Source organism: Lepisma saccharinum, chromosome 9 (assembly GCF_977018435.1).
Source record: "Lepisma saccharinum chromosome 9, izLepSacc3.1, whole genome shotgun sequence".
Classification (NCBI taxonomy): Eukaryota; Metazoa; Arthropoda; class Insecta; order Zygentoma; family Lepismatidae; genus Lepisma; species Lepisma saccharinum.
In genome coordinates this window covers 58,764,913-58,792,421 of record NC_139237.1, presented here as the reverse complement: position 1 = coordinate 58,792,421, position 27,509 = coordinate 58,764,913, and the positions used below count along the sequence as shown (strand labels likewise).

At 38.8% G+C, this 27,509-nt stretch overlaps 1 protein-coding gene across 2 annotated transcripts; it reads right to left on the bottom strand.

The window, feature by feature from the left end:
- On the bottom strand, positions 1 to 27,509 carry LOC145992068 (microsomal glutathione S-transferase 1-like). 2 transcript variants are annotated; one of them, XM_083128238.1, is made up of 3 exons: positions 26,926 to 27,509; positions 4,042 to 4,121; positions 1 to 1,035 (listed from the first exon to the last, which is right to left on the bottom strand). In XM_083128238.1, exons 1-3 carry the CDS (start codon positions 27,007 to 27,009, stop codon positions 792 to 794), a joined length of 408 nt encoding a protein of 135 aa, XP_082984364.1. In that variant the 5' UTR covers positions 27,010 to 27,509; the 3' UTR covers positions 1 to 791. The 2 variants fall into 2 exon arrangements, with proteins under 2 accessions (XP_082984364.1, XP_082984363.1); XM_083128237.1 differs by lacking the exon at positions 26,926 to 27,509 and adding an exon at positions 17,413 to 17,812.

The window sequence follows — 27,509 nt, the reverse complement described above, 5'->3', positions numbered from 1 at the left end:
TTTCTATATGTATTTACCTTCTTTATTGAGCAATTCAACAATACCATATAATTTCGTGTAATTGTTCGGGTTATCTCCGTTACTATCAGTCTTGCGTGACAGCATTCACTGACACTGAGTAAATACTACAATAAAACAGTCATATACTGGTAACATAAAATGTCAAAGATAATATGAATTATACAAGTAACGAGCTATTTTTAAAAAACTGAGCAGTAAGCGAGGCATATAAGGTTTCCGGAAACACTTCTTGATTTCTTACCATTGAATTCACAGTTTCTTTATTAAAACATCTTTGGATAGCATAGTAAAGAATCAATATAGCAGAGGTAGAGAATATATTTAGTTATAAGAAAAAGTCAAGGTAATTTTTAACAGCAGTTTTTTGTACTGTGTGTGAAAATTGACGATGCTCAACCTTTTTGAATATGCTTTTGCAATCACAACCATAAATAACTAGGTAGTAATTATTCGTATTTTAGTAAACTTTATGTGAAAAAGACTACATGGAATCAAAGTATTGTATTCTGTTCTCATATTTCTTTCCAAGCCAGAAAATCGAACATATATTTCTATTGCAAATTGCAAATACCATATTTTTCAAATTGTGACCTTACCTAATTTGATGATCAAGTATGAAAACGTGCACTGACATTATAAAAAATATGAGTTTGTGCGTAGCTAACAAACTTTATGAAACAATTACAGTTAGTACACAATACAACCAACTACCGCTAATTCACATTAGCCTCTCACAGCACACGTACACAACAAAGTATTTCTAGGTTGATCTACAAACAGCGCAGGATCACTTGGGAAGCCATGAAGGCTGTGGATCCCACACCGGCGAAAAAGCTGAGACCTCTTGCGGGCTGAGGTAGAACCACAACGGCGTAGACAATGCTATGAACGATTCGTCCTATGGCGAACACACGGAATGCGTTGATAGCTGCGAAGTACGATGGGTTCGTTAACACATACAGGAATCCGATGACGAAGAAGAGAGGGATGTTCTCCATGTCATTTCTGTGCGCCCTGCAAAGAAATATAAAATTTATGTATACTCGTGTGTGTATATATAGATTGAATGAGGTTATTTTACGTAGCCTTTTCTGCCAGTTTTTCCTAATCATCATCATGAGGATATGTGATGATATGATGAAATTGATGAAGAGACAATCACAAAGAACACCCATGCCCAGACCGGGATTCGAACCCAAGAATCCTGGTGGCGTCGCGCAGCTATATAATTTTCAAAATTGGTTGTTGAGATTAGTACTTGCACAGACATTTGCATTAAGTTCGTTTTCATCTTCCGCATTCAAGTGTTACCTTAAACTATGACAAATGCACTCTCATCCAAAATAAAATGTACCCTTATAAGATTATATACCCCTCTCCCTAATTGGAGATCCAATAGAGTGATGCCATTGTGAATGTTTTCGTAATTAAATAATACAATTTTCATCAATGTTGCCATGAGATCAAGATCATTTTAAAGCTCTTAAACATTAACCTTAACAATTAATATTAATTAATATTACTTTGTAAGTGCTTATCACAGTTAACCTACAAGTTCTAGTGTCGTAAAGATGATAATATAAGATTGTTACTTCATTTTGATCATGTCATGGTTGCGTATGGAAATGTGCATAAGCATGAAGCTTCACTTTCGTTCCATCGTTTTCGCAACATGAATCACGCGATTCATAATTCGAAGATGACGTTGCAGAAGTGAACTTACAAAATTGAGAACGTGTTCCCGAAATTATAAAATTACTTGTATAACCAAGAAGAAATACACTAAAAATATTCAGTAATTGTTATCTGAGATATAAAAACAGTACAATTAAAATATTCCAAATGCCTTTTTTTGAAGGAAAAAAATCCATATATTCCTGCATGAAAATAAGCTTATGCTTCTACCTCTTTAAGAAGCTGTTGCTGTATTTATTATGAATTTTGTCAAAACTGAATTCAATTTTGTCAAAAGCTACCGACGTTTTGTAATGTTTAAACTTAAAATAGAAAGTAGTGACCATGTGGCTCGTTTCACCAAAAAAAAAACTTATGAATATGCAGGATTATATAAAATAATATCTACATTGTTAGTGAGGACTTAATAAGAAATTGTCAATATTGTTTTGTCGAAACTGAATTCAATTTTGTTAATAGCTACCGACGTTTTGTATTGTTTAAACCGAAAATATAGAGTAATATGACCGTATGTTCATTTCACTAAAAATACATATGAATGAATATGCAAGGTGATATAAAAGTGTGCAACAGACGGCCCCCCTCCGCGCAGAAACTACACACAGGGGCTACGCAGTGCCCTTACACAAGGAGCTACACAGAACCTTACAAGATGGGGGGGAGCGAGGCAAAAGTCTACCCATAAGTGCTAACTTCCTTCCAGTCGGAGAACACAGATTCTGGATATCTCAGGGCTTGCTGGGTGTAAAGTGAATAACAGTGAAGCTCGAAATGAAAACCATGAATATCCTTTTTGAGTGTGAGCAATGGTCATTTATATTTTACCGCAAAAAGTGAATACAAGGTATTTACAGAAATGGTGTGTTAAATAATAATCAGTTCGACCCCCGGGTAAAGCATTGACCCGTTAACAAACTTATTACATGACAAAATAATTTACCTTACATTTACTCTGGTGGTTGCATACAATTTTATCCCTGATATATTTCAGTTAATTACCGTACCAGTTGGATCCAAATAGCCAAAGTTTATTTCAGTTAGGGACCTCCTGTTTTCATGCCACGTGACAATTTTATTCAACTTAGGCACCAATAATAATAATAATAATACAAACCTTAGCCCACATGGGAACAACACACTACTCTACTTTATCCCAGTTAGGGTTTCCCACTTGATACAAATACGCGAGTTCCGTAATGTACTAATAATAATCCGGGGCCACGTGTCTAATTAACAAAAACCAATTAACAGTAAAAAGAGTCCCACGTGATTACATAAAAGAAAACCCCACGTGACCAAAAGAAACGTCCTCTATCAAAATTGCCAACTGGGAGGGGGGGGGGGAAGAAAAATAGAAGTTAAAGAAACGGGATGCACAGGGTCGGCGGGTACTTCCATTTGGGCGTGAGCCAGGTGACAAGCGTCGGTACCTTCCAACGAATCAGGACGGACGGTGTGCGAGAACCTGGTCGGGGACTCGTCCGAGGTTTGAACCTGGAACCAGGATCTACGGGGAGAACCGGACGGGGGCTGTCCAGGGTTTGCACCTAGGAATCGGTTCGTGAGGGACTCATCCATTTCCGTTCCTTGGTCGGGGACCTTCCCGGGGTTTGCACCTGGGAACCAAGGTACTGTTGAAGAAAGGACCCGGTCGGGGACTTGTCCGAGGTTTGAACCTGGAACCGGATCAGTAAGGGGGAAACATCACTTAGGGACGATCTGGCCGGGACTTATCCTAGACCGAAGTCTTGGGGACCAGATCTTCCGATCCTTCCGCAGTTGGCATCTGGCAGTCAACTGAGCTCTCGGCCCGTCTGCGCTGCTTTTATAACGTTTGGGAGTGGCGCATGGGCGGCGAAAAACCTAACTATGAGTACGCGTTGCCAACTCACTTTAATCAGAGATACAAACCGTACGTTCAAAATTCTCTCAATCCTACTCGGTAAAAATCCCTAAACATAAAAATAACTAAAAGCACATTGCGTTGTACCGATTCTATACAGAAGAAATAGACAATTCTTTATCAGTAACAAACCAACAACAATGGGAAGAACACATTCTTTGACCGAAAGAGAGATAACTTAAATCAATAGCGTCCTTCTTACAAAACTAACATGTGAGCCATCGACAGTGTGCCGGCAGAATGTTTTTAAATATATATACATCATTATACCAAACCATGCCACACTTTACCATACCACCATGTAACGGTGGGCACGTTACAAGTGGCATTTACATTGTTGGTGACTACTATGCAATGATAAGAAATTGTCAATATTTGCAGTAGAGGATACGTTATGCTAACCATTACTCGGTTACACTCACCTTCTAACACGTTCCACGTCAGGGTCATCGAATTTGACACCCCCCTTCTTCGACATCACATCCTCTGGATTTGCAAACACCTGAAACGAGGATATTAAACACTTAGCTGTATTTGATAATAAAATGCATACATGGCTGCATATTAGTATGGAAGTTGGCTGTGACAATGAAGTAGAGTTAAAACCTGGCATAGTCTCACCAATAGCCTTATTTTTAAAATACTGAAAGTGTTACTGTTAAAGCACACGTTTATTACAGGTGATTGTTTATTTAATACCTACATAATGCCATAAAAATAATAGCAATATCTTAGCCTAATTTGCTACATGATTATGTAATATACTTATTCAGGGTGTCTACAATTTCATTGAAACAAAATTCCCTGACTTTTCCAGGCCAAGAAGCAAAATTTTCCAGACTAATGCCATCAGGGCAACTCATGTATTAAAACACTTACCCAAGTTATTAGAGTATTCACTTCACATGTAAAAGCGATACCGAGAAGGAAAACTAAACAGAAATTGACTGTTGGAAAGTATGGAAAGTTGGTATCAGGGGTGAACTCTTATGTAATACTTGCACGTAATTACTTCTGGTCAACAAATATTTCTTTTTTACATTAAGATCATAACACTTATAGCATGAATAATACATAAACATATCAAAACTTGTTAATTATATCTGTATAAATCTATTCCTAGTGTGCTGAATATAGAATTTCGAAAGTAACTACCGGCAATAATCAGTACATTAAACTGAAGTACAGTTTGTCCGTAACAAATTAAATATTTCTTGCTTGTCCTTTTTGTTGTAGTTGGTTCAAAAAAACTACTTTTACTGCACTACTACATAAATGTTGATTTTTCCAGAAAAACAGTAAATTTCCCCGACTTTTCCAGGTTTTCCAAACTAGTAGACACCCTGTTATTGTCAAAAAGTAGTCAAAGAGCAGAGGAAGAAGATAAAAAGAAAAATGCAAGACCAACTAGAGTCGAATTACTTTCGGAACATCTCCAGCGGACTGCGAGAGTCTGTCTAGCGAGCCTAGTGGGCGTGTAGAACCTGAGCAAGGGGCTTAGCGATAGATTCTGGGTTGAGATGACGTCAGCGGCTCGCTTGGTTAATTGGCTGCTGCGAGAGTTGTGACTCGTTCCGAAGCTTCAAATGCATAACAGCCAAAGATGTTACGGAAATAATCTCACTCTACCTCGGGATAAAAAGGCAGGGAAGAGATACAAATAGAGAAAAGGAGAGAAAAAAAGAAATGAAGAGATAGATTGAGAGAGATAGAGATAGTCATAGAGAAATCCCCTTAGGTCTCTTCTTCCTCTCTTCTCTTTCTTTCTATGTTTACCTCTGCCCTTACATTAGTTTTCTCCCCTCCCCCCCCCTCTCTCTCTCTCTGAAAAGAGAGTGGAAAATGCATAAATTGTTGAGAGAGAAAGTCCAGCACATCAGCTTTCCTATTTACACTGGACTGGAAAAAATTGGCTGAAGGAATGTCACATTGCACTGACTCAAAATTACAAGAGTGCCAGGGCACCCTTTTGAAATGAAAGCTGATACTAAACTGTTCAACCTTTAGAACAAGTGCAGGAATAGATTTTAACATTCTTTACTTATAAAATATTGTGAGGAAACAGTCTAAAACTTGAAGACATTTTTTTAACCTGCTGAAAATAACATAAATCTTGAAACATATGGCGTGTGATATCCTTAAAATGTATAAATAATATTACTTATCTTTCTCGAATCAAAGGGGTTATAAAATGCGTCACTAACCACACGTTCATTACATGCATAAAGAGGTATAACACAAGAGCCACATAAATATGATGTGCTTATTGTCAGGTGTATTTTCTACGGGATATATTTATTTTTAGCAAATTATGCGAGTTATTTTTATTATACAAAAAGTATACATGAATTCAATGAGTTTTATGGTACTAATTTTAAAAATGCTGAAAATAGAATGCTTATAAGACAATTTGTCCGTCTGTCCTTCTGTGCAAACTATAGATAGATATGTCAGATACTGCCAGAGTTAGAAAACCAATATTTGATGGATTCATAGCCTTATCAAATAATACATTAATACAGCGTGTTCAAAAAGTGACGCAACTTTATGGGAAATCTCATGCTGCGTTGGTAACATCTCACAGATAACATTGAAAAGTAAGTTTGGAAATATACATGTAGTTCGTCGTTGGATTGAAAAATCGAATAACTGTTGCCCGGTAAAAAGCGTGGAGGATATAACCACTTGTGTGAAGAACAAAACGGCAGTCACTTCCAGCACTTAATGTAAAAAATGTAATAAGAAACGTTTTCCCATAATGTTGCGTAACGTTTTGAACACCCTTTACAATATTAACATGATCAATACTCCGTCTCAGGAGCATGTGGAGCAATACCATGCATAGCCGTACAGGGGAGAAAGCGAGTGGGCGAAGCAAAGCAGTAAGCGCTGTTGCAAACTGTTGGCAGCTGCAGCGGCGTTGCTTCCTTCCCTCTCGCGTGTTCATTGGTCGAGCCGTCTCTAGTCACTACTTGCGTAGAGGACTTGTTTTCGTTCGTTAGCTCCATAGATTCCTTGGACAGAGCATAGCTGCCAGAGATAAGAGTGCGTAAAGGTCTACAAAAGCATAATTCACTAAACTCCACCATTTCTAAACCTGATGTGATAGAAATACATACACATTTCCCCCTCTAAAATGGTTTCACTTTATATGGACAAGGAAGCTTGGAGAGGTTAAGACCAGGATGATATAAAAATCAAATTTAGGCGTCTGGTCTCTCGAATATCTCTCTTGAAAAAGGGAAGGGGAAATAAATCATTAATTAAGAAGTGTTGGAAAAGAACTGCAGTCCGATAAGAAATTTAATTAGGCGTGAAACAGTCGCATGTTGAACATATCTTCGTTGCGTCTACTCAGATAATATATAATTCAGTTTATTCTTAGGGAATGACCATTAGCTTCTTCCCAATCCTCCTTCGCAGAATGTCGTGAATTGACGTGTGCTGTGAGCAAACGGGTCCTTCGAATGGATTATGGCATTTCTTGGAATGGAACATACCCTTGCTTCCATCATTGTGTTGTGAATTTCCGGGTTGTCAGCTGAGTAAAATCCTTCTCACTTACTGAGAATGAGGGAACTTGCCCCCAGTGAGGGGGTGCCTCCCTGCAAGCTTTCTCGTCCATCGTACAATTTCTACTCCAGAAAAAGTCTCGCTTACAAATTTTTCCGGGTAAACAACCTACACGATGCGTTTTTCCTTGTTCCCTCATTGTTGAGTTTCTACCGTTGAAGATTTCTAACGGTTCGCCTAAGTCATTCAACGCTATTTGTAAAACGGACATCTAGTAATTCGCGAAGTTGAAAGTTGCCCCTAAAGCTGAACAACTCAGGAAACACTTGGAAACCAGGACACTAATTAATAGCATGGCCACGTTATTCTTTTGACCACTAGATAGTTTTTCAGTAGGCACTTAAGCCGGCTTTAGACGAAAGCATTTCCTTTAACATTTTTGCTAGCATAAATGCTATGTAAATGCTTCCAAAAATCTTATAGCAGATAGCACTTTACACGAAAGCATTTCATGGAACATTTCGGTTAGCTGTTCAGATTACATTGTATGATACATACAGCACGATAGACACATCGAGACCATATATGGCGAGTGTACGGTGTTTACAATTGAAAAAACTAAAATATTCTTCCATACGTGTACAGTAAACGTTGTAAAGTATATATTTAATCTGCGCCATGCTTCTCTACCTAAAACCATTTCATACAAAGCGTAATTCCTCTCGGTTGAATAATTATCGTGTTTTAAAAATGTGAAGTGATACGTTGTTTAAATCTCACGCGGCCGCCATTACAACTGTGCTCGTGACCTAGAGGTCGCTTCTGATTGGTTATGCTACGAAAAATGCTACGGAAATAGGACGAATCCTATCCTTGAGAAATACCATGAAATATGCCATGGCATCTGAAATGCCATAAGATTTCTCACTTTACACGGTAACATTTTGGTCATGGCACAAATGTTAAGAAAAATGTTAAGAAAAATGCTTTCGTCTAAAGCGGGCTTTACCCAAAGGGGTGAAGACTCAGGGGGATGAAGCCCCCATCGAAATCCTACAAATGTTTCGTTAGTTTCTAACTCTGAAATGAAATTCTGCGTACACATAGCATATTTATTTGTTTTATGTAACGATTTACACGATTCTAAACATTCAATTCACAAACATTAACATCTACCCGTCCCCACTTTTTTGCCTTGAGATGGCGGCAGCTGATAGGGGATGAGCCTCACCCCTCTCCCTCGAAATAAAATGTTGCCTACAGGTACTTTTTCGCTTATATCATAAAAATTACTACCTGAATACTATAAAACTGGAATAAGTTCAACATCATGTGTGGCACCAAAATGTAATCATTATAGTTAATAATAAATGCGATGGGAACTGTTTTGGAACGCGTAACAACAGTGTAATTTCAAAGTACACTTCTATTTCAAAATGTGGGGTACCCAAATCTTTGACGATCATCCAATGGCCCTACTCACAGTAGGAAAATTGAAGGGAGGAAAATATTGCTTAATATCAGCCACACAAGGAATCTTAGTCTCTCCAGTAGTAGTCCGATCGATACCGTACCGACAGGACCAATGACCGTAATGGAAAATTAACACACATGCAACTATAGCACGTCCCTCTTGCTGTACAACTTTTTCTTGATCCCGTCTGCGCTTGCATTACAACAACTTCGCATGCATGATCACTAAATTAGAAAGAGAAACAAACGTGAACAGTCTGTTTGTACCATACAAGTGACGTCAGAACTTCAGCATAAACAAACACTGAGAGATCCTGTTTCGTCTAGGTGAAGTTGGCTGAAGGGGAGGGGGCGGAGGGAGAGGTCTTTATTCTTTCCTCTCTCTCTATCTCTCTCTCTCGAGAATGAGAAAACGGAAAGAGAAGATAAGCACAAGAGACGGGATTCAGGCAAAGTAGAAGAAAGAGTACAAAGTTAAGTGGAGAGAGAGAGTGCAGAGGCGTAACCACAAATTTTTGTCTGGGGGGGGCAAGATCCAGGATAAAGTAGCAATAAAAATAATAATAATAACAAAAACATTAATATATATATATATTACAATGTTATACTAATATAACAATAATAACAACAAAAACATTAATAATGGCATTATTATTATTATTTCTACTACTGCTAGTAGTAGTATCAAATACGTTATTATCCTCTTAAATTACGCAAATAGGGGGTAGAAGTCGGTGCTAAAGCATTTGTTTCGAACAAACGATTTGAAATATTTTTCGACACTGTCAATTTCACATTAGCTAATAATGAAAAACAAGCACACAAACTGTATTTTTAAATGGCAGAACTAAGTTCATTCAAAACATATATACAACAAATATTATTTAAATACATTACAGACATTACAGAAAACAAAAATTTTTAGATCCAACTTTTGCAAATGAAAGCAATATTGACTTAATAGGGTGCCAATAATTTCACTGGACGCCATGGCATTATCTTTTTCAATACTTTCTTTTCATTTAGATCATTCGGCGCGCATGGCCGACTCCCAACGCTCCCTACCTACGGCACGCGCGCAAGAAAATTTTACGAAATGTATTTCTATTTTCATAAAATTTGAAATCGAAAGGGGTAATTGCTCCTCTGTGTTCCCGTACAGGTGCTCTTGGCCGTCAACGTTTGTCCCCCTGCACCCCTAGAATTGACTTCCGTCGAAGGTTGGGGGGGGGGCAATGGCCCCTTGTGGTTGCGCCACTGAGAGCGTGAAAGAGAAGAGAGAAATCTTAGAAGAGAGAGAGAAAAAAGGGGAGGGCCGTGGACGGCGTTGCTTTCTTTTCTTTCTTTCTCCTGTACTTTTTCTTCATTTCGAAAGAGAGGCAGCAAAGTGTGTCTCTCTCTCCCTCTCTGCTTTGCTTCTTTAATTTTTCTTTCTCCCTGTCTATAAAATAAAGTGGAACATCTCCTCTCACTATCTTTATTCAGTTTCTCTCCCCGTGTTGGCCGAACACCCTGTACCTTTTCTCTTCTCTCAAGAAAAAAGAGAAGAGATCCGTTTCCCGAATCTATACAGGGTGTTTCCGGGCTGATGATACAAACTTTCAGGGTTGATGGAGAAGGACACATGTATCAATTTGAGATAAGGATCCCTGGTCCGGAAACGACTTAGTCGAAAGTTATAAGCGAAAATCGGTGTATGAAGATGTAATACTTTTATTACCTGCACAAGTTTAACAAGCTGCTACATTCATAAAGGTTGTTCAAAGTGGCGTCCCCCGGCATCGCTTCAGGCATGACATCGTCGCACAAACTTTTGGCGTACCCAGGCAGCGAGAATTCTTGTGAGGAGATCCTCTGAAGTCTCGCTTCCTGTGACATTGTTCGAACGACCCCAGGGTTGTTCCAACGGGAACGCGAGAAGATTGTGCGTCGATGTCATGCCTGCAGGGAAGCCGGGGGACGCCACTTTGAACAACTGTTATGAATGTAGCAGCTTGTGAAACTTGTGCAGGTAATAAAAGTATTACATCTTCATACACTGATTTTTGCTTATAACTTTCGACTAAGTCGTTTCCGGACCAAGGTTCCTTATCTCAAATTGATACATGTGTCCTTCTCCATCATCCATGAAAGTTTGTATCATCAGCCCGGAAACACCCTGTATAATAGAAAAATAAGAAAGAGGGGGAAGCACAGAGAAAAAGAAAGAGGGGGTGGAGAGATACCCGGGCACAGGAAAGAGGAAGGGACAAGAAAAAAGAAATGGAAGAGAAAGGTGCTTGCGCCCCCCCCCCCCACCATCCAAGTGGGAGAGAAAGAAAGAGAGAGATTTGGAAGCTGGGGACAGAGGAGGAAGAATCCGCTCCCTCCTCTTTCTTTTTACTCTCTCTTCCTTTCTATTTTTCTCTTACTGCGTCAGATTTATTGATTGATTGATTTGGTGTTTTAAATCCATTTTATGCACAGTAAGACTAATAGGGACTCGATCTACAGTTTAAAGTGGAATCCGAACCACTGAGCCATGTGCCTCCACCGGGTATCGAACCCGGGACCCCTTGATTACAAGGCGACGACGTCTTACTACGTCAGAACTTTAGCATAAACAAGCACTCCGAGAGCCTATTTCACATCTTTGACTTTGATATTCGTACACAGCTAATGCAGATAAAGTAGCACATTTTCAAATCTCAGACGGGCACCGAATTTCGGACGGGTGGCTTGACAAGGCACAATCTTCCCCCCATCCAATTATTCCAGAGGTGTGTATGTTAATGTTATATGTAAGTGGTTAAATAAATAAATCAAACTATTATGAAATGCAAGATACTTCTTCCAGCGTCCGTACCAGGTATCAAAACAGCCCTCCAGGTCATTTTTTGGTGATCTCTGCAGAGGGCGCATCGTAGATGTCTAGAGGCCTCTTCCATCGAGGCCAACCTGCGCCCCTTAGTAGACAGGCTGTAGAAGGACGTACTTTGAGCTGGTGAGATTCTGTCGCCAACAGGGATCAGTGCGCTGGAGTGTTATCGTGGTGGAGAATATAGTTGTTTCCCCGCCACACGTGGGGCCACACTGCATCACGAAGACATTGAAGAATGGAACATAAGCCTTCTCTTGCCCAGTTTGACGGTTTACCTATTTCCCTTTCTGCTTCATCATTAAAATCCGAAAGACCTAACACTAAGGACCGCATTAGACGAAAGCATTTCTTTTAAAATTATTGCTAGCATAAATGCTACGTAAATGTTTCCAAAAATCTTATGGGAGATGGTAATTTACACGGCATTTAAAGTAACATTCCGGTTTGCTTTTGCAATTGCGCTGTAAAATATATACAGCAAAAAGGCACCCAGAGTTACACCATCTATGATGAGTGCACGGTGTTTTCATTTGAAACAACTAAAATATTATTCCAAGCCCCACCATTGAATTGTAACCAACACCTTTTTATGGGAAACGTTATTAATTTTCGTTGAATAGTTATCGGCTTTTAAAAATGTGAAGTGATATGTTGTTTACATCTCTCTCGGGCGCCATTACATGCCCACTCGTGACCTGGAGCTTGTTTCTGATTGGTTACGCTACGACAATTGCCTCGGAAATAGGACCGATCCTATCCTTGAGAAATGCCATGAAATATGTCATGGCATCTGAAATGCCATAAGATTTCTCACTTTACACGGTAGCATTTTGGTCATGGCCATAGCCGTAGTTTCACACGTCTGCTTGGGGGGGGGGGGGGCTAACTGGGGCTAACTTTATTCATGCCTTTATCCATAACAAACATCATCACGGGCATTCTCCTTTGGGAGACAGGTGATCCCCACAGCACCTTATCCAAAAGAAATGGAATTGTTAAAAGGAATAAATATACTATTGTAGATGGTTGTAAATATATTAAAGAACACATTTCTTCTTTACAATAAGGAAGGTATAATTTTAATATGTGATAATATTAATGGATAATCCTGTGTTCATGGTACTGAGGAAATTATAATGCTGCAAGGCATTTAAAAGCACAATCTACATACGTAATGAAATAGTAAAAATTTAAATTTCCTTAATATCTGTACAACGAAACTTCGCATCTTCCTAATTTTACTACAACTGAGAACCACTTGCGACTAGATTCGTGAAGAAAACTTTAAGATGAACATAGAGAGGAGAGAGAGGATGAACTTAATTGGTTTGCTATCTTAATAATCTTATAAATGAATGCAAAGAGCTCCCCAGAATACTGTTTAGTAGGCCGTAATTAGTTTCCATTCATTTAAACCTCACATGCAGATCTTCTTTTTCTTTACCAATATACAATGCATGCGTATAATTGAACATTATATTTTCTGTTATTTACTTAAATACCTTGAATCGTAACAAAATTGTAGGTATTCCGAACTGTAGTGAATAAAACAATATTTTACATCCGAAAATTTCTTTCTTACAAAATCTGTATTAGTGGTACGGTTGTGTCTAGGAATTTGTGCCTATTCTTTAACATGGCTTTAGAGCCCCCTTAATCAAGACCACCCGCAAGATTTTTCTCAGGGTGGAGGGTAGCAGTACTTAAAGTGGAGGAAAGGTGGGGTGATGCTTTTCCTCAGTTTAGAGAATTCTCGTATAGCATCCCCACCAATAGGATAATTTGCATAGGCACTTAATCTGTTGTCTTTCACCGCATGTTTTCACGCTACAATTTCAAAATCTGAATTTTGTGAAGTGTTTCCAGATATCTCCACCTCCCTCTGCGGGCGCCCTTGTGCTTAATATCTAATTGAACAGAAACCAATGTCATTCTAAGTTTCGTCAATTCAGATTATATTCCAGCACCGCCTATTCGCAAATCAAAACCAAATAAGAATGAACAGCAACGTGTAAGTTTTGCCAACATTTAATGAGCAGCAACATATAAATAATAATAATAATAAAAAAAAATAGCATACCGAAATTAACGTATTTTTATATGTAGATACGTATGGGACTCTGAAATTAAGTGCACTAAACTGGAACACTATAAGTATTATGATGCTTTCGGATCTTAAAAAATGACTATTGAAGAAGTGAATTAAGGAAACAAGGAATTACAGACTATTACAAAATTGAGAACCTTAAAAGTTACTGAATTATTGCAAAAGGTGCGCTATTCTTTGTGTCTATGTAGGCTTAAGGATAAATTCATTTTTTTATTAAAACAATTACCATTTGTGGCTGAAAACAAGGTCTGAATGAAACAAAATATGAAAAAGAGCATGCACTAATAAATCATGGCATGACAGATGTAGAAAGTTGCTATCTAGAAGCGAACTATTAGTTAATTATCCTTGAAACTAGGCTTTTAAATTAGGATCGTCGACCAAATAACTTTTATATAAGCCTGGCCAAGTGAATTCAAAAGAAAACTGATTATGACATTCGAAGCAGGTTTTATATGATCACTTGCCTATATATTTTTTAAATTTATTTCTGAAATTCAATAGTCTAAGCTTGTTTTTCTGACTTTTACTATTAATAAACTCTCTATTAAAAGGAATAATCATTCTGTCATCTGTGTCTTAATTTTACAAACAGTATGAGCACAACATCAAAGAATGATTTTCCGAAAATTTCCAATCTCCAAAAGATGATTAAGATTTCTTGCTGTTATTCAACCAGCATAAGCACGTGTCCTTCCACGATAATCTTCCTGTGGGTTATTCGTGGGTTATTCGAAACAACAAAAAATCTCGGATAAGGATGGGCAACAGAGATGACGAACCAGGCAAGAACAAGGTATATGATTGGTCCATAGCAACATGGAACGTTCGAACAATGCTAATACCAGGTAAAATGCAAGAAATAGCCAATGTAATCACACAACGCAAAATTGATATTGTAGCACTGCAAGAGATCAGATGGCAAGGGCATGGTAAAATAGACAAAAAAGATTACAGTTTATACTATTGCGGAACAACAGTGAAAACAGGACAATGTGGAACAGGGTTTATAATAACACAAAACTAAGAGAAAGAGCGGGCGAGTTGTTTTCGTCCAATCACACTCAACCTTCAGCCAATGGGCGCAGCTGTCATTCTGCTTGTCTATTTCACGTGGAGTCCTTGAGCCAATGGGCGCAGCTGTCATTACGCTCGTCTAGTCCACGTGGAGACTAAACTGTGCGGTGAGTGTATTGTTGGAGATGGTGGGCGTGCTCCGTCGACTTCAAAGCCAGCAGCTCGTTAACGTAGCTAGCGCGTCGACTATACACGATATCTTTGGTGTGGGTAAATCTAATCCACAAATGTCCTTTTCGTATCCAAAATATGTGAAAAATATCCGAATAATGCCCAAACGATGCCCAATAAATGTCCAGTTTAGGTCCAATCTATTCCACCAGAATATATATTTTCTTATCCACAATCAAATAAAAACATACACATAGTAACTGTTCACGTGAACCCAGTAGCCACTGGCGTGCTCAAGGGAGGGTTGGTGGGGGTATAACCTCCCCTTTTGGTCCAGTATTTAAAAAAAAAAAAGAACGTCAAAGGCTGGAAATATGGCAAAATAATGACTGTCTACTTAAAAAAAATGTACACATAACCCCTCCCTTTCGAAAATCCTGGGCACGCCACTGCCAGTAGCACTGATGTAGGAAAAAACATCAAGAAATGGTCCTCAGAATATCCGACACGTTCTTCCTGGATACAGGCCTGTAGCCAGAATTGATCTCCAGGGGGGGGGGGGGGCTCACAGGTTATCAGGGGGGACTGTAAATCAAGTCCATTTTTCAAAAGTTTAACAGTGTTAAATGAAGGTAAATTATGTGTGTGGGGGGGAGGGGGGTCATTAAGTTGCATAAAGTTTAGAAATATCACACAAATACTACATTTTTCTGTATCATTTAAAATATCACTTGAAGTGTTAATTGGCTGCTACTGAAATCATCCCTTACTACACATTCCATACTACGTTTGATGATACAGATATTTATATTACACAAGAAAAGATGGACAATATTCAATCGTAGGGCCTACCTTACATTCCACTCCCCCGGGCGAAACAATAAAACTCCCCTTCGTTCCCAAAACTTGGGAGTTGTTAACCTTTGACGCAGATGCGGAGGGAATTTGCATAATGACATCAAAGTCGCAGATTTCTGTATAAACGGGAGGTCGCAACAGGGGCAACGAAGGTACAGATGAAGAAGCTCCGCTGTGAAGGAACTTTCTGAAGTCTAGAGAAGAGAATCTTGCCGCTACCTAAGCCTCGCGACAGATTAAGTTTGCAGCAGATTTTATGTATCAATCCACTCTAGAGCGGCACTCAGCATCCCCGTGCCAGTCTCACCTTAACCGCTGAGCTGTTCATATCACAGACAGTGAGAAAATCCGCAGTATTGCAGCGGAACTATTTTCTGCGCGCACGTTTGGGTCTATATATGTGAAAAGTTGCTGCAAGGTTAACCTGTCGCGGGGCTTAAGACTTCTTCTTATAAATAAGATGAACTCCTTGAATTTATCCTTCTTCAAAGTTGTGAGGAAAATAATGTATGCTGTCCATATTTTTTTCACTTTTCACTGCAAACAAATTACACAAAATAGTTTTACCTAATGTCAAGGGGCCTGACCTCAGTGCCAGGGAGGCTGACGGTAGTTTCAGGGGGAGCTGAGCCCCCCCCCCTGCCCCTGCCTGGCTACGGGCCTGCCTGGATAAACTATAGATATCCCCTTGACACACAAAGATATTTCAGGATATCCAATGTATGTCTAATGGGTATTCCAGGATATCCAACGTCAGCACGGATATCCATCCAAAAGACATAAATGAGATGTCCCCTGAACATTTATGTCCTCTGTGACAAACAGAAAATGCTGTTTTCGCGCCTTTTTCATGCATTATTCAGTAGAATAATATTTTTTTAAAATCGTTAGGACTGAAAGAAGAAGAGGGAGGCGGGTCTCCCGATGGCGCAATGGTAGCGTCGTCGCCTTGTAAAAAAGGGGTCCCGGGTTCGATACCCGGTGGAAGCACATAGTGGTTCGGATTCCACTTTAAACTGTAGGTCCAGTCCCGATTAACCTTAATGTGCATAAAGTGGACTTAGAACACCAACTCAAACCAAAACCAAGAAGAGGGAGGCGGCTTCTGAGGATAGCGGAGCTCGGTGCTGATGATCACATCACCTAAGGTCATGACACGATGCATGCGCAGACTTTTTACACCTTTTATCGCCTAAACTTATTGGGTTTAATTTTATTTTACGTCGCTTTGCTTCCACTATTGGGCTAATCGCGACGATGAGGATGAGTAATAATACGATTAAATTGATAAAAAGACATTCACAAATGAGCCCAGGCCGGGATTCGAAACCGGAACCCCTGTCGTTGTAGCGCACTGTGCTCTTATCGACTAGAGTAGCACACAATGCAATAGAATAGACCAAACTTACAGAAACTATATTTCATCTTGCGCCTGTTTTTCTTCCTGGTCTTTTGTTCTGTGCTCGAGAACCAAATTGAGCATGAATATTCCATAGTGTATGTTATTTGATTTCATTTAATTCATCTAATTGTCATTCAAACTCACTGTCAACGATAAGATATCGATATTGAGGATCAACTATCGATTTATATAATCGATTATTATCATGCCGGTTTATCGAGCTTTCTTTAACAGAGATACAATTACTTAATATTTATTTATCTATAAAATTTCGTTTACACATACTGATACATTATAAAAGAATATAAAAGTACAACGGTTCGGAAAGAAGTCGTGAGTGACAAAAAATAAGAGATGAAAACTTAAAAAAAGAAAAGACCTGAACTCACCTTTTTGGTTAACCGATGCTTTGCCGTCAGGAAAGACATACCCAACATTTTCAAAACTAGAATTGCTGAATAAAACGCGTATCCAACAAACACTGGATTGTTGAAAGAGATGAGATTTTCTGCTGCCATTGTTCCGTGACCTCGAACTTCACTATTTTGCTTCAAAGAGGGCGCAGGAAGTTGGTGAACCACTCACGAGATAAGCGAGCAATGAAAAGGAAATATGCTTCCTACTAGCCCGCAGTTCTATCTATAAATGTATTCACCGACTGGTCTGAAGCCTTTTTGATGAACAAATTCACGTTCAAAAGCTGCACTGAACTCCTGCACCACGGTAGATTACTTTTTGTAATCAGCTGCTCTTGCAAGTCATGCTTACTGCGGAATTCGAACCTGTAAGTGTTGCCAGCGCTCCCACACCAAAAGTAGCTATTTCATAAACAAAAAGATTACGTAATCTACAACTGAAATCAAGTTGCTTTCCTTCCTTGCTGTTTATTTATGTCCACTGGAAACACTGTCAACAATACCATGAATAGCCAATTTTGCTGTAAAATTTCTGTTACATAAATAAGTGAGACTTCGTAACTTTTCAAGACTTTGTCAATAAAGATATGGATCTTTTATCTTTCTTCGCTTTCATCGCTTCTATTGAGAGCCTGTGGTCAGTTGGTTCATTTCGATTGCAAATAACCTTGAGTTGTTGAAAGTGATCCAACGAGGGGCGTACTGACCTAGATACAGGGGGCCGGACACAGGCCCGGCGCTAGTAATTTTGCCGCCCTGGGCGGTGGCGGCAAATGCGCTCTCTTTTCGAGCCCTCCACCCGTCATCACGCAGCAACGGGATATTGAAAATCAATATATTCCTAAGTAAAACATCAAACTGTAAAATAAATAGTGGGACTTGTTACGCTATTTCAATAATAATATTAAGCACACAATCTCGCTCGACCACAGTTAAACTTAAAAAATGCGACACAAATTTAATATAATTATTATATTTTATGAAAACTCTCTCTCTCTCTCTCTCTCTCTCTCTCTCTCTCTCTCTCTTAAACGTATCTTAAAGAAATGAAGGTTTTACTTCATATGTTTACCGTTGTAGATCCGTTGTATATGAATGAATTTTTAATAGAATTACATATAATATTCCCGGATCTCCCGCGTGGGTGATCTAAAGTATGAATTCTTTCCTGCGTTGTCCCCGCATAAAGCAACTCTGGGGTTCACCCAGCCTCAAATTAATGGGTACCTGGAGGCAACCCTGGGAAGTAAAGGCGACCGGAGAGTGGTTCTGATCACATCACCTCCAAAATGGCCGAGGTCGAGAATGTGTTGGCCCTACCCCCACATCCTCTAAATGTGCCTTCATGACATGGTGTTACATGCAAGGTGAATTGCATAATTTCTTTTTCGTATAATGCTATCTTGCATAAAATGGAAACAAGCGTGTTTCAGACATGATTGGCCGAAGATAGTATTTTTATTAGCTTTAATTTTAAAAAAAATTGTTCACCGCTTGCCACGGTTACTAGTGTTGCTCACGGGACGGGACATGTCCCGTCTCGTCTCGTGTCTCGTCTCGTTTTCGAGACGAGACACGAGACGGGACAAGCCTTTTCAAATTCGAGACGGGACGAGACGGAATGCCTTTCTCGTCTCGTTTTCGAGACGAGACACGAGACGGGACGGGACGGCTTTTGAAAAGTCTCGTCTCGTCTCGAATGTCTCGAAAAAATAAAAGCAAGATATTTAATCAGTTGCAAATACTTGTTTGTTTGGAAAAAGGTGTTTCAATTAGAAACGTTGATAAGCGCGTGTTAAGTCAAAAGAAGACTATTCTAGAGAGAGTAATGAATGAATGAATACTTAAACTTATTTTCAATACTCTTTCGAAACACAGGGTTACTCCCCATTTTTATTTTTCAATTTATTTCAGGTCAATAACTTTATGTTACGATAGTACTCCAGATACTAAAACAATTGTGAATAACATCAAGTAAAAGGGCAGGTAGATATGGTGGAAGGAGGGGCCGAGATTTATCTTGTAAACATAGTCTCAGCTCTATAGGTTGGAAAGATAAACGGACCGACGGATAGGGTTTATTATTATTATTTAATTTTTACATCAAAGGGTGTACAGAAGTGAATGTTATTAGGAAGTAGGAAAAAGATTGTGGGAAACATGGCAGTACAAATTGAGAAGGAGTTGTTGGGAAAGTTATTAAGGAATCCAAGATATTAGCAAGACTAAGAGAAAGATATAATTAGGGACAAATAATCTTGCATTATCCCACTCCGAACAACTGAGAGCTCAAGAGGAGGAGAAAATACGGGTGTTATGGAAAGAAGTAATTTGGTGATTTTAGTGTTTACAGGGAACCATGACAAGATTTTACCACGTGATTATTTGCACGGGTTGCGAAATTTTTAGAATGTTATGGTGACGACGCCAGAGGAGGCAGGGGGACGCCCCATGTCAGACACTTCGCCACCCCCCCCCCCCGGGCCCTCCAACTGAAGTTAATTAAATATCGAATAATAAGAGAGTTCATTTATAAGAGTATGACGATTTTCACCTTTTAAAAGTGGTGTATTGTGCATGATATCACTTTCCTGCTTATAATACCAACTTGATTAACAAATATTAATTTGTTTAGTATATATATAGCTATGTGTATGTGACTTTCGTTCAAGATTCGAGCACCGACCTGGGCATAGGTGATTTCTCATTCATTTATGTCCTGTAATAGCCGAGATTAACCTAAGTTTTAACCAGTCTTAAGAAATTCGAAAAAGTGTTGAATGTGGATGGTTTTAAAACATCACGAATATTTTCAGGACCACAAGACATCATCTGTATTACGGGCAAATTATTCTAATCGTGGTCGTTAGTGACAACGCTAATTATTAAAAGACATTGAAAGTTGATTCAAGATTTGGTTGGTTGGTTGATTTGGTGTTTTCAGTCCACTTAATGCACAGAAAAGCCAATCGGGATTGGACTAATAGTTTAAAGTGCCTCCACTGGGTATCGAACCCAGGACCAAAGGTGATCGAAGAAAACCCGACACTACATGTCAGTTGTTGTGGATTCATCGCGGTTTCTTACTATTCAGGGACTTGAATTTCGTGATGATGAGTCTGAGGAAACCGTAACAAAGAGAATTTCTTCGATACTCTTGAAGCTAATGAGGGGATATTTTTTTGGAAATGTATTGAACGTGAACCTTAAAATGCAAATTACACTTAAAATTCGATTCAAAACATATCGCGGGCAGGTAAAAGAACGCTTATTAGGATTTGCCACTCTTCAATCATTGGATGCAGGTTCGCTCTTTCTCGTACATATCAAAATTGAAGAACTTCTTCCCATGAACCCCATAGGTGCCTGTAATTGTGTAGCACAGACATACGTTGGAGTGGTAGAGTAAGAGTAAGTAATGCCAGGGTTAGAATATTTCTTAAATTATGAGATAACTGTAACCTTTGTCTGATTTTTTTATCCTGTGATAACATTTCCCTGAAAGGTGAAACACAAATTTTGCCCAAAACTCTTCAGCATTACGAAGATGGTTGTCCTTAAAATCTTTGAAAAGGCTTGCTCGAAACAGGATGTTGGATGCAAACTGCCTCATTTGGCTGTTCTTGCCATTGAGAAGAAATGTCAAGTCCTGGACATACCAAAGGTGCGCAATGTGTTCTCCAAAGCACATACAGCAGAATTCTCCTACAGGAGAATTGCACTTCACTAAGTGCCTCACATTGTTTCTAATACTTAAGAAGAATCTTTTCTTCCAACGTCACGTTTATTTTGCAAGAAAATTAAACTCTTCGAAGCATTTTTTCGTCATTTATATTATAATCTTATAACTAAAATATTTATATCAGTAGTTTCATCTCAAGAAAAACGATGAATTATAAAATTATGAATGTCTTCCAATACTGTAATAGGCCACTAGAGGCAACGCAACTTATCAATAAAAAAGAATTAATGTCTTTATTAAAACGAATCATGTGGAGATAAACTCGTAATCAAGAAGTAAATTTAGGCAGTAAACGTCCACTCTAAATAAAAGACAAACACAAATCACCATACATGAATATAATAATAATAATAATAATTATTATTATTATTATTATTATAAGTATTATTATATATGTATATATGTGTAGTGTTTTCGGGCGTTTTAATGTGACTGCCCCTTTACAATATTTTGTTGCCAGCCTTCCGCCCCCCGCCCCCCGCCCCCCAGTCACATTTCCCTGGCGCCGTCACTGGTTGGAAGTAAATTTATTAGGACGAGGAAAGTAACATCATTAGCTGTTGACAGTGTTGCACCAAAGGACATGATGTGTGCTACTGTTTGTATAAATTATAGGAAATTTAAGCAAAGAATTATAATTGTTGAGACTTGTTTCACATACATTATTTTACACATACATTAGAAAGGGTGGTTGTTTAAAGATAGAGACGTATTTTGCACATTTTTTAAAAGTTCAGATAAAACGAGAATTTAGCCTTACTCTTATGAAAAGAAATAACGCAGTACAGGGAAAGAATAACTCTTCACATTTCTCGCACCTGGTGGGATGCAACCCACATGCACAAGAGTATTGCAGGAAGTCTATGAACGAGGATGAAGAGGGATATGTGAAATTTGACTTAGATGCGGGTGAATTAGTGGGTTCTAATATTCTTAAGGTTGATATTGGGTTTTAAGTCCACTTGATTCACAAATAGGCTAAATCGCGAACCGACCTACAGTTTAAAGTTTTCCGATCCACTTTGTGCCTCCATTGGGTATCGAACGCGGGGACCCTTGATTACAAGACCTCGACGTTATTACTACGTAATCGGGGAGGCACCCAATTTACACAAATATGTTGATTCCAATAACACCTTATATGTATAATCTGATAATGATGCACTTTTGGTGCATCTAAACATATTTTTTTCAACTATAGCATGTCTAAAAGAATCATTCAAGTTGGGATTTTTATAACTTCAGGAGGCACGGCTCTGTAAATGTGCGATATAAAATATATGCAGGTTTGTCTTCCATACGTGGTGGTTTTGTCACGTTTCTTCGCTCCGTAAAACATACACTTTTGCAGGAACGGCTTCTTGCATCCTCCTGGGGACTTTCTCTAGCTAAACAAAAATATATTTCTTTAGCATAATCGAGGGTTACTTTTTCATGCCGAACAAGGATTTTATTGCGATCATACGGCTTTGAATGACAGTATCAATGAAGATTTATGTACACTACTACTTATAATAATGAGAATAAAATATTAATCAGGAATTTTATTTTTCGTCAAGTGGACTTAACATCCTTTTTTGTTATTTAGCAAATATTCAATTTATCACCTTTTTTGACATTAAACTTCTTGCCAGGACAGTTGTTTTTATGCAAATTTAGGCGATCTTAACTACACGTAAGCTAGATATTAGCTAATATTCGTGCTGTTATATTACTATTCTTCTACAATCTTTGTAACATTTTATGTAATAACAATAATAGAATTGATTAATTTACATATTCAAGTGAATAGACCTATGAATTATATTAATGTATTAATTTAAACATTTGCTTAATTGTTGTCGTTAATGTTATTATTATCATCTTTTCTGAAACACTTGGCTCGGACACCCTCCCCCGACATATATTTCTAGATGCGTGCCTGCCGAAGGATAAATTAGATCAAGCGGTGGTGGTATCTGACTTAGAGGCTAAAGAGAAAACAAAGAAGTATGTGCGTCATAAGCTGAGCATAAGAAACAGCACAATATCACAAAGAAACACTTTTTGAAACTTATGTCATAGAAGATGTTTAACAATATTAAAAACAATAAATGCTTTCTATTTGTAATATACTAAGTATTAAAATTTTAAATAGTCTTTTGTGTTCGTACTACACATTTAAAAACTTTTTTGTTGCTCCCGAGCGCCAAGCTTAGAATTTAAAGAAGAAATGTACATTTTCATAGTGCACGGAAGTTCGACATTCAGAAAGAAAGAAGGTCTAGTGGAAAACATTTCAAAACTTCCAAAAGGTATAGCAGTAATGAAAAGAGCACTCTTCTATGGAAGTCAGAAAAACCACAAGGTAGATTTCATAAGATACCTAGCAATCAGTAACCAACAAACTGCATTTTTAATATTAATGTCCTCATGATTAACGAACCTTATTTTTTCTCACCACGCAATGGGTAAAATATTTGGAGCTTTATCCCACTTTCCGGAAAAATATTTCGTGTTTCTGCTACTTTTGACTTTTGTTGGCATGATATCCCGGATCACTTTTACGAGACGAGACGAGACAAAACGAGACGGGCCAGAACCCTTCGAGACGGGACACGAGACGGGACAAACGAATATTTTCGAGACGAGACACGAGACGAGACAGCATTTTCACGAGACGGGACGGGACAGACCAAAGTCTCGTCCCGTCTCGTCTCGTGGGCAACACTAACGGTTACCGACAAAGTTAATAAATTCGAAGTTCTACAATCACATTAGGTGCAAAATCATGACCCTTTATCAGTGTAAGGTCTCCTTTGGTGTAATTGTTTTATTATAGCAAAAAACACTTTTAGTTCATCTTTTAATTCAGTAGCCTTCATGTGTTAACATTCTGGCAAGTTTTGTACACTTTTCAGACAAAAGATCTTTATGCTTACTAATATCATAAAGGAAATTGAAAATTCACTACGATGTTTAAGCCTTAGAGCTAAAATAATCGTCTAGGACCTGGTAATAAAAATCAACCTTGTACCGTTTTTGTGGATCTTCAACAGTTTCATCACACTGAAACTTTTTCTTCTTTCGATTTCGGTCCTGTACAGTGTTGCCTATCTGTGGATCATCTATATCTAAATTCGATGCCAATTCTTTCTCATCAACCGGGACTCACAGGTCGCCGCCCCCCGATGTCTCCACGAGTGGGGGGAGGGAGGCCTTGCCAGGCTGTCAAGTGGCTTCTATCATCACTCCTGCTTTTTTCAAAGCGTTGATATGTTTGGAAGAAATCATCTAACACATCGTAGACTAATGTTTTGAAGAAATTTGCTCATTACATTACGTGGAGTAAAAAGTCATACCAGATAACTAGTGAGCTTAGGAATGTAAAGACACACAACTGGTTTGCAATACACTGAGTCTCATGGGCGACCATTTGGTCAGTTTTATTGTCGGCAATTATTTGAAGGAGCGCATCATACACCTCTCCCACTTGATATCCCAACCGAGTTAAGACATCGAATCTGCTTTCCCACCTTGTGGTACAGTGGGATCCATGAGTATTATCGTGCAAATTGTCCATGACTATTTTCATTAAAATTTATCTTACATCCTATATGTTTTTAAGCGATGGATTTTTATGTATGATGTTGCAGAAGTTGTCAACAGCTTGTTTTGAGTTTTATTTTAATTCTTGAAGCTCTTACTAGGTCAAATAAAGTGCGTGAACATAGTGATGGACAATTTGCAGGGTAATACTCATGGATCCCACTGTACTCAGTGCTTGTAAAGTGAGACTACTAGTGGCGTGCCCAGGATTTTCGAAAGGAGGGGGTTAGGTATACATTTTTTAGTAGTCAGCACTCATTTTGCCATCTTTTCCTGGATTCGATGTTCTTTTTTTTTAGGAATACTGAGCCAGGTGGGGGGAGTTATAACCCCCACTAACCCCCCTTTGGCACGCCACTGGAGACTACTGATATGTTCCTTCAAATCCATTGGTTGGCATATATTAACTTCCAAATTATACAGGGTTATTATAAATGATGGACCTATTTTCAAAACATCATATTTATTGAGGTACAAATCCATAGTGAACAAGCTATATACCAATGGAAAGAAGAAAGTTCAAAGTTTGTTACCACAATGTTTGTAACTGTTATAAATGTTCAATGTGGCCACCATTGGCTGCGTGCACGGCAGCAGTGATCCGGTTACGCAGATCGTTCAGTTGGTGGTTTGCTACCGAATTTGGTACGGAATGTCCGCTGCACTGCAATTTGCGACTCACTTTTCGCGAACTCAAGGCATCTCGCTCACAACTGACAGAGACGGTCCTCTCGCGAACTCTACCGGCCGCTTCCGCAACCACCACAGCCCGCCGGCCGCTGCCCGCCAGAAACTTTGAACCTTCCTCTTTCCATTGGTATATAGCTTGTTCAATTTGGATCTGTACTTCCCTACCTATGACGTTTTGAAAATGGGTCCATCATTTATAATAACCCTGTATAATATAATAGGTATAATATAATATTATAAATTTCGAGTTTTTAATAGGCTTATTCTTTGATTTTCTTCTCTGTCGCCAGCTTCGATAGCTCTTTCTCTCTCTGGTCCGCTACTGTATGGAATGCCTTAACGGGTGATATTTCGTCTGCTACCTCAATCAAACACTTCAAAGAAAATATCATACCATACTTATTGACAAAACAACGATTAAATCACTCTTCATATGGCTAAACCCTCAAAATATACATACACCCGCCTGACATCACGATAAGTACGTACTGTGTACACTTTTCTTTCCTTTTTTTTCGACACGATTTTGAAATATGTATATATGTGTGTGTGAATTGGTATGTGTGCTTCTATTTTTTAGTTTTTCTCATGTATCTCATTTATTCTAAACCATGTCAGCTCTCATTTTGCCATCTTTGCCTGGATTCGATGTTCTTTTTTTTTAGGAATACAGGGCCAAGGGGGGGGGTCAGTTATAACCTCCACTAACCCCCCTTCGGGTTAATCCTACCTTGTAATACCTAGTCCTGAGTTAGATGGTAGAGCAGCCCAAGGCTGGAAAAGGCTGTTCTATTATATTATATTCTATATTTTGTTCACCGTAATTGCAAAGGTCACTAATGTCAACTATTAACCGGTGGCACGTGATTGAATACTTCCAGGATAAAATTATATTTATTGGGGGTTCGTAGCCTCGAAACGAGACGTCAAACAGAAAACGGTTATCAAGAAAATGTATTTCTTTTAAGACACGCTGTAGATCTGTGTTGCTCATACCATATTTTCATGAGGCGCGAGACGAGATAGAGAAGACTTCATTCAGACGAGACCGAGATCACTACAGACATTTACAACTCCATACGAAACCGAGAACAAAACTCTGCCCATCTTCTATTTCTGTTATTTTACGTCGTTTTTCTGTCTTGGGGTAATCGCGACGATGAAGATAAATTGTAAAGTGATGGTAAGGATGAAGGGACCAATACAATGATAAATCCATGTCTTGACCAGGGTTCAAACCTGGGACCTATAGCTTTGTAGCCCGTGACGCTAATGATAATGTCTCGTGTCGTTCTGAGGGCCATGGTGTAGTGATAACGTAGTCGCCTTGTAATTAAGGGTCCCTGGTTCGAAACTCGATGGAGGTACATAGTGGCACGAATTCCACTTTAAACTGTAGCCTATCAGTAAATAAAGTATAAAGTTGACTTGAAACAAACAAAAACAAAAAACAAAAAAAATCTTACCTTGTATAAAATACTCCTTTCCAGAGATATTTGCAAATTCATCGAAATAAATATTACATCATTTTTCTTGGCACATAAAAGCATATATTTTCTTCAGTTACGATATGTAATCTGTTTCACTTAATAAAAACAGCAAAGTATTTCAGAGCAAGTTATCATTACACTAATCCAGATTATGTTATCCAAATTTCTTGACACACTTTCCTGCACTGTTTCGCACGTAACCTTTCGTACAGGGCGAATTCTGCCCGAAGAATCTATCAACCAAGTCGATTTCTGTCGTCGTTTCCACTGACGGGTCTTCTGTTTCCGTCTGTGCGTCATCGCAGAACACCGGGTTCTGACCAGGAAAGACAATCGCTTCACGATCTACGCAACCGGGGTCACCGCTACCGCTGACCAAAGCCTCCAATTGGATGAGCGTGAAAATGAGTAAAAACGCTGCAAAACTCGCACCGCCTTTCATTTTCCGTCAGGACTGTCAACACTGATTTCCACGGGCGGAATATCAAGGACGTCTTGGTAACTTCTACGGCGATGTCAAAGCTCCCACTGCTAGATGTGAGGATTGACAGCCGCCTTGA

What these genes read in the sequence shown, in the direction of transcription:
- LOC145992068 (XM_083128237.1), bottom strand. Translation starts at nt 17,541, where the DNA reads ATGGCAGCAGAAAATCTCATCTCTTTCAACAATCCAGTGTTTGTTGGA. An exon ending in AGCATCGGTTAACCAAAAAG is followed by an intron (nt 4,122 to 17,412) that starts GTGAGTTCAGGT and finishes TCCTCGTTTCAG; the next exon opens with GTGTTTGCAAATCCAGAGGA. An exon ending in GACGTGGAACGTGTTAGAAG is followed by an intron (nt 1,036 to 4,041) that starts GTGAGTGTAACC and finishes ATTTCTTTGCAG; the next exon opens with GGCGCACAGAAATGACATGG.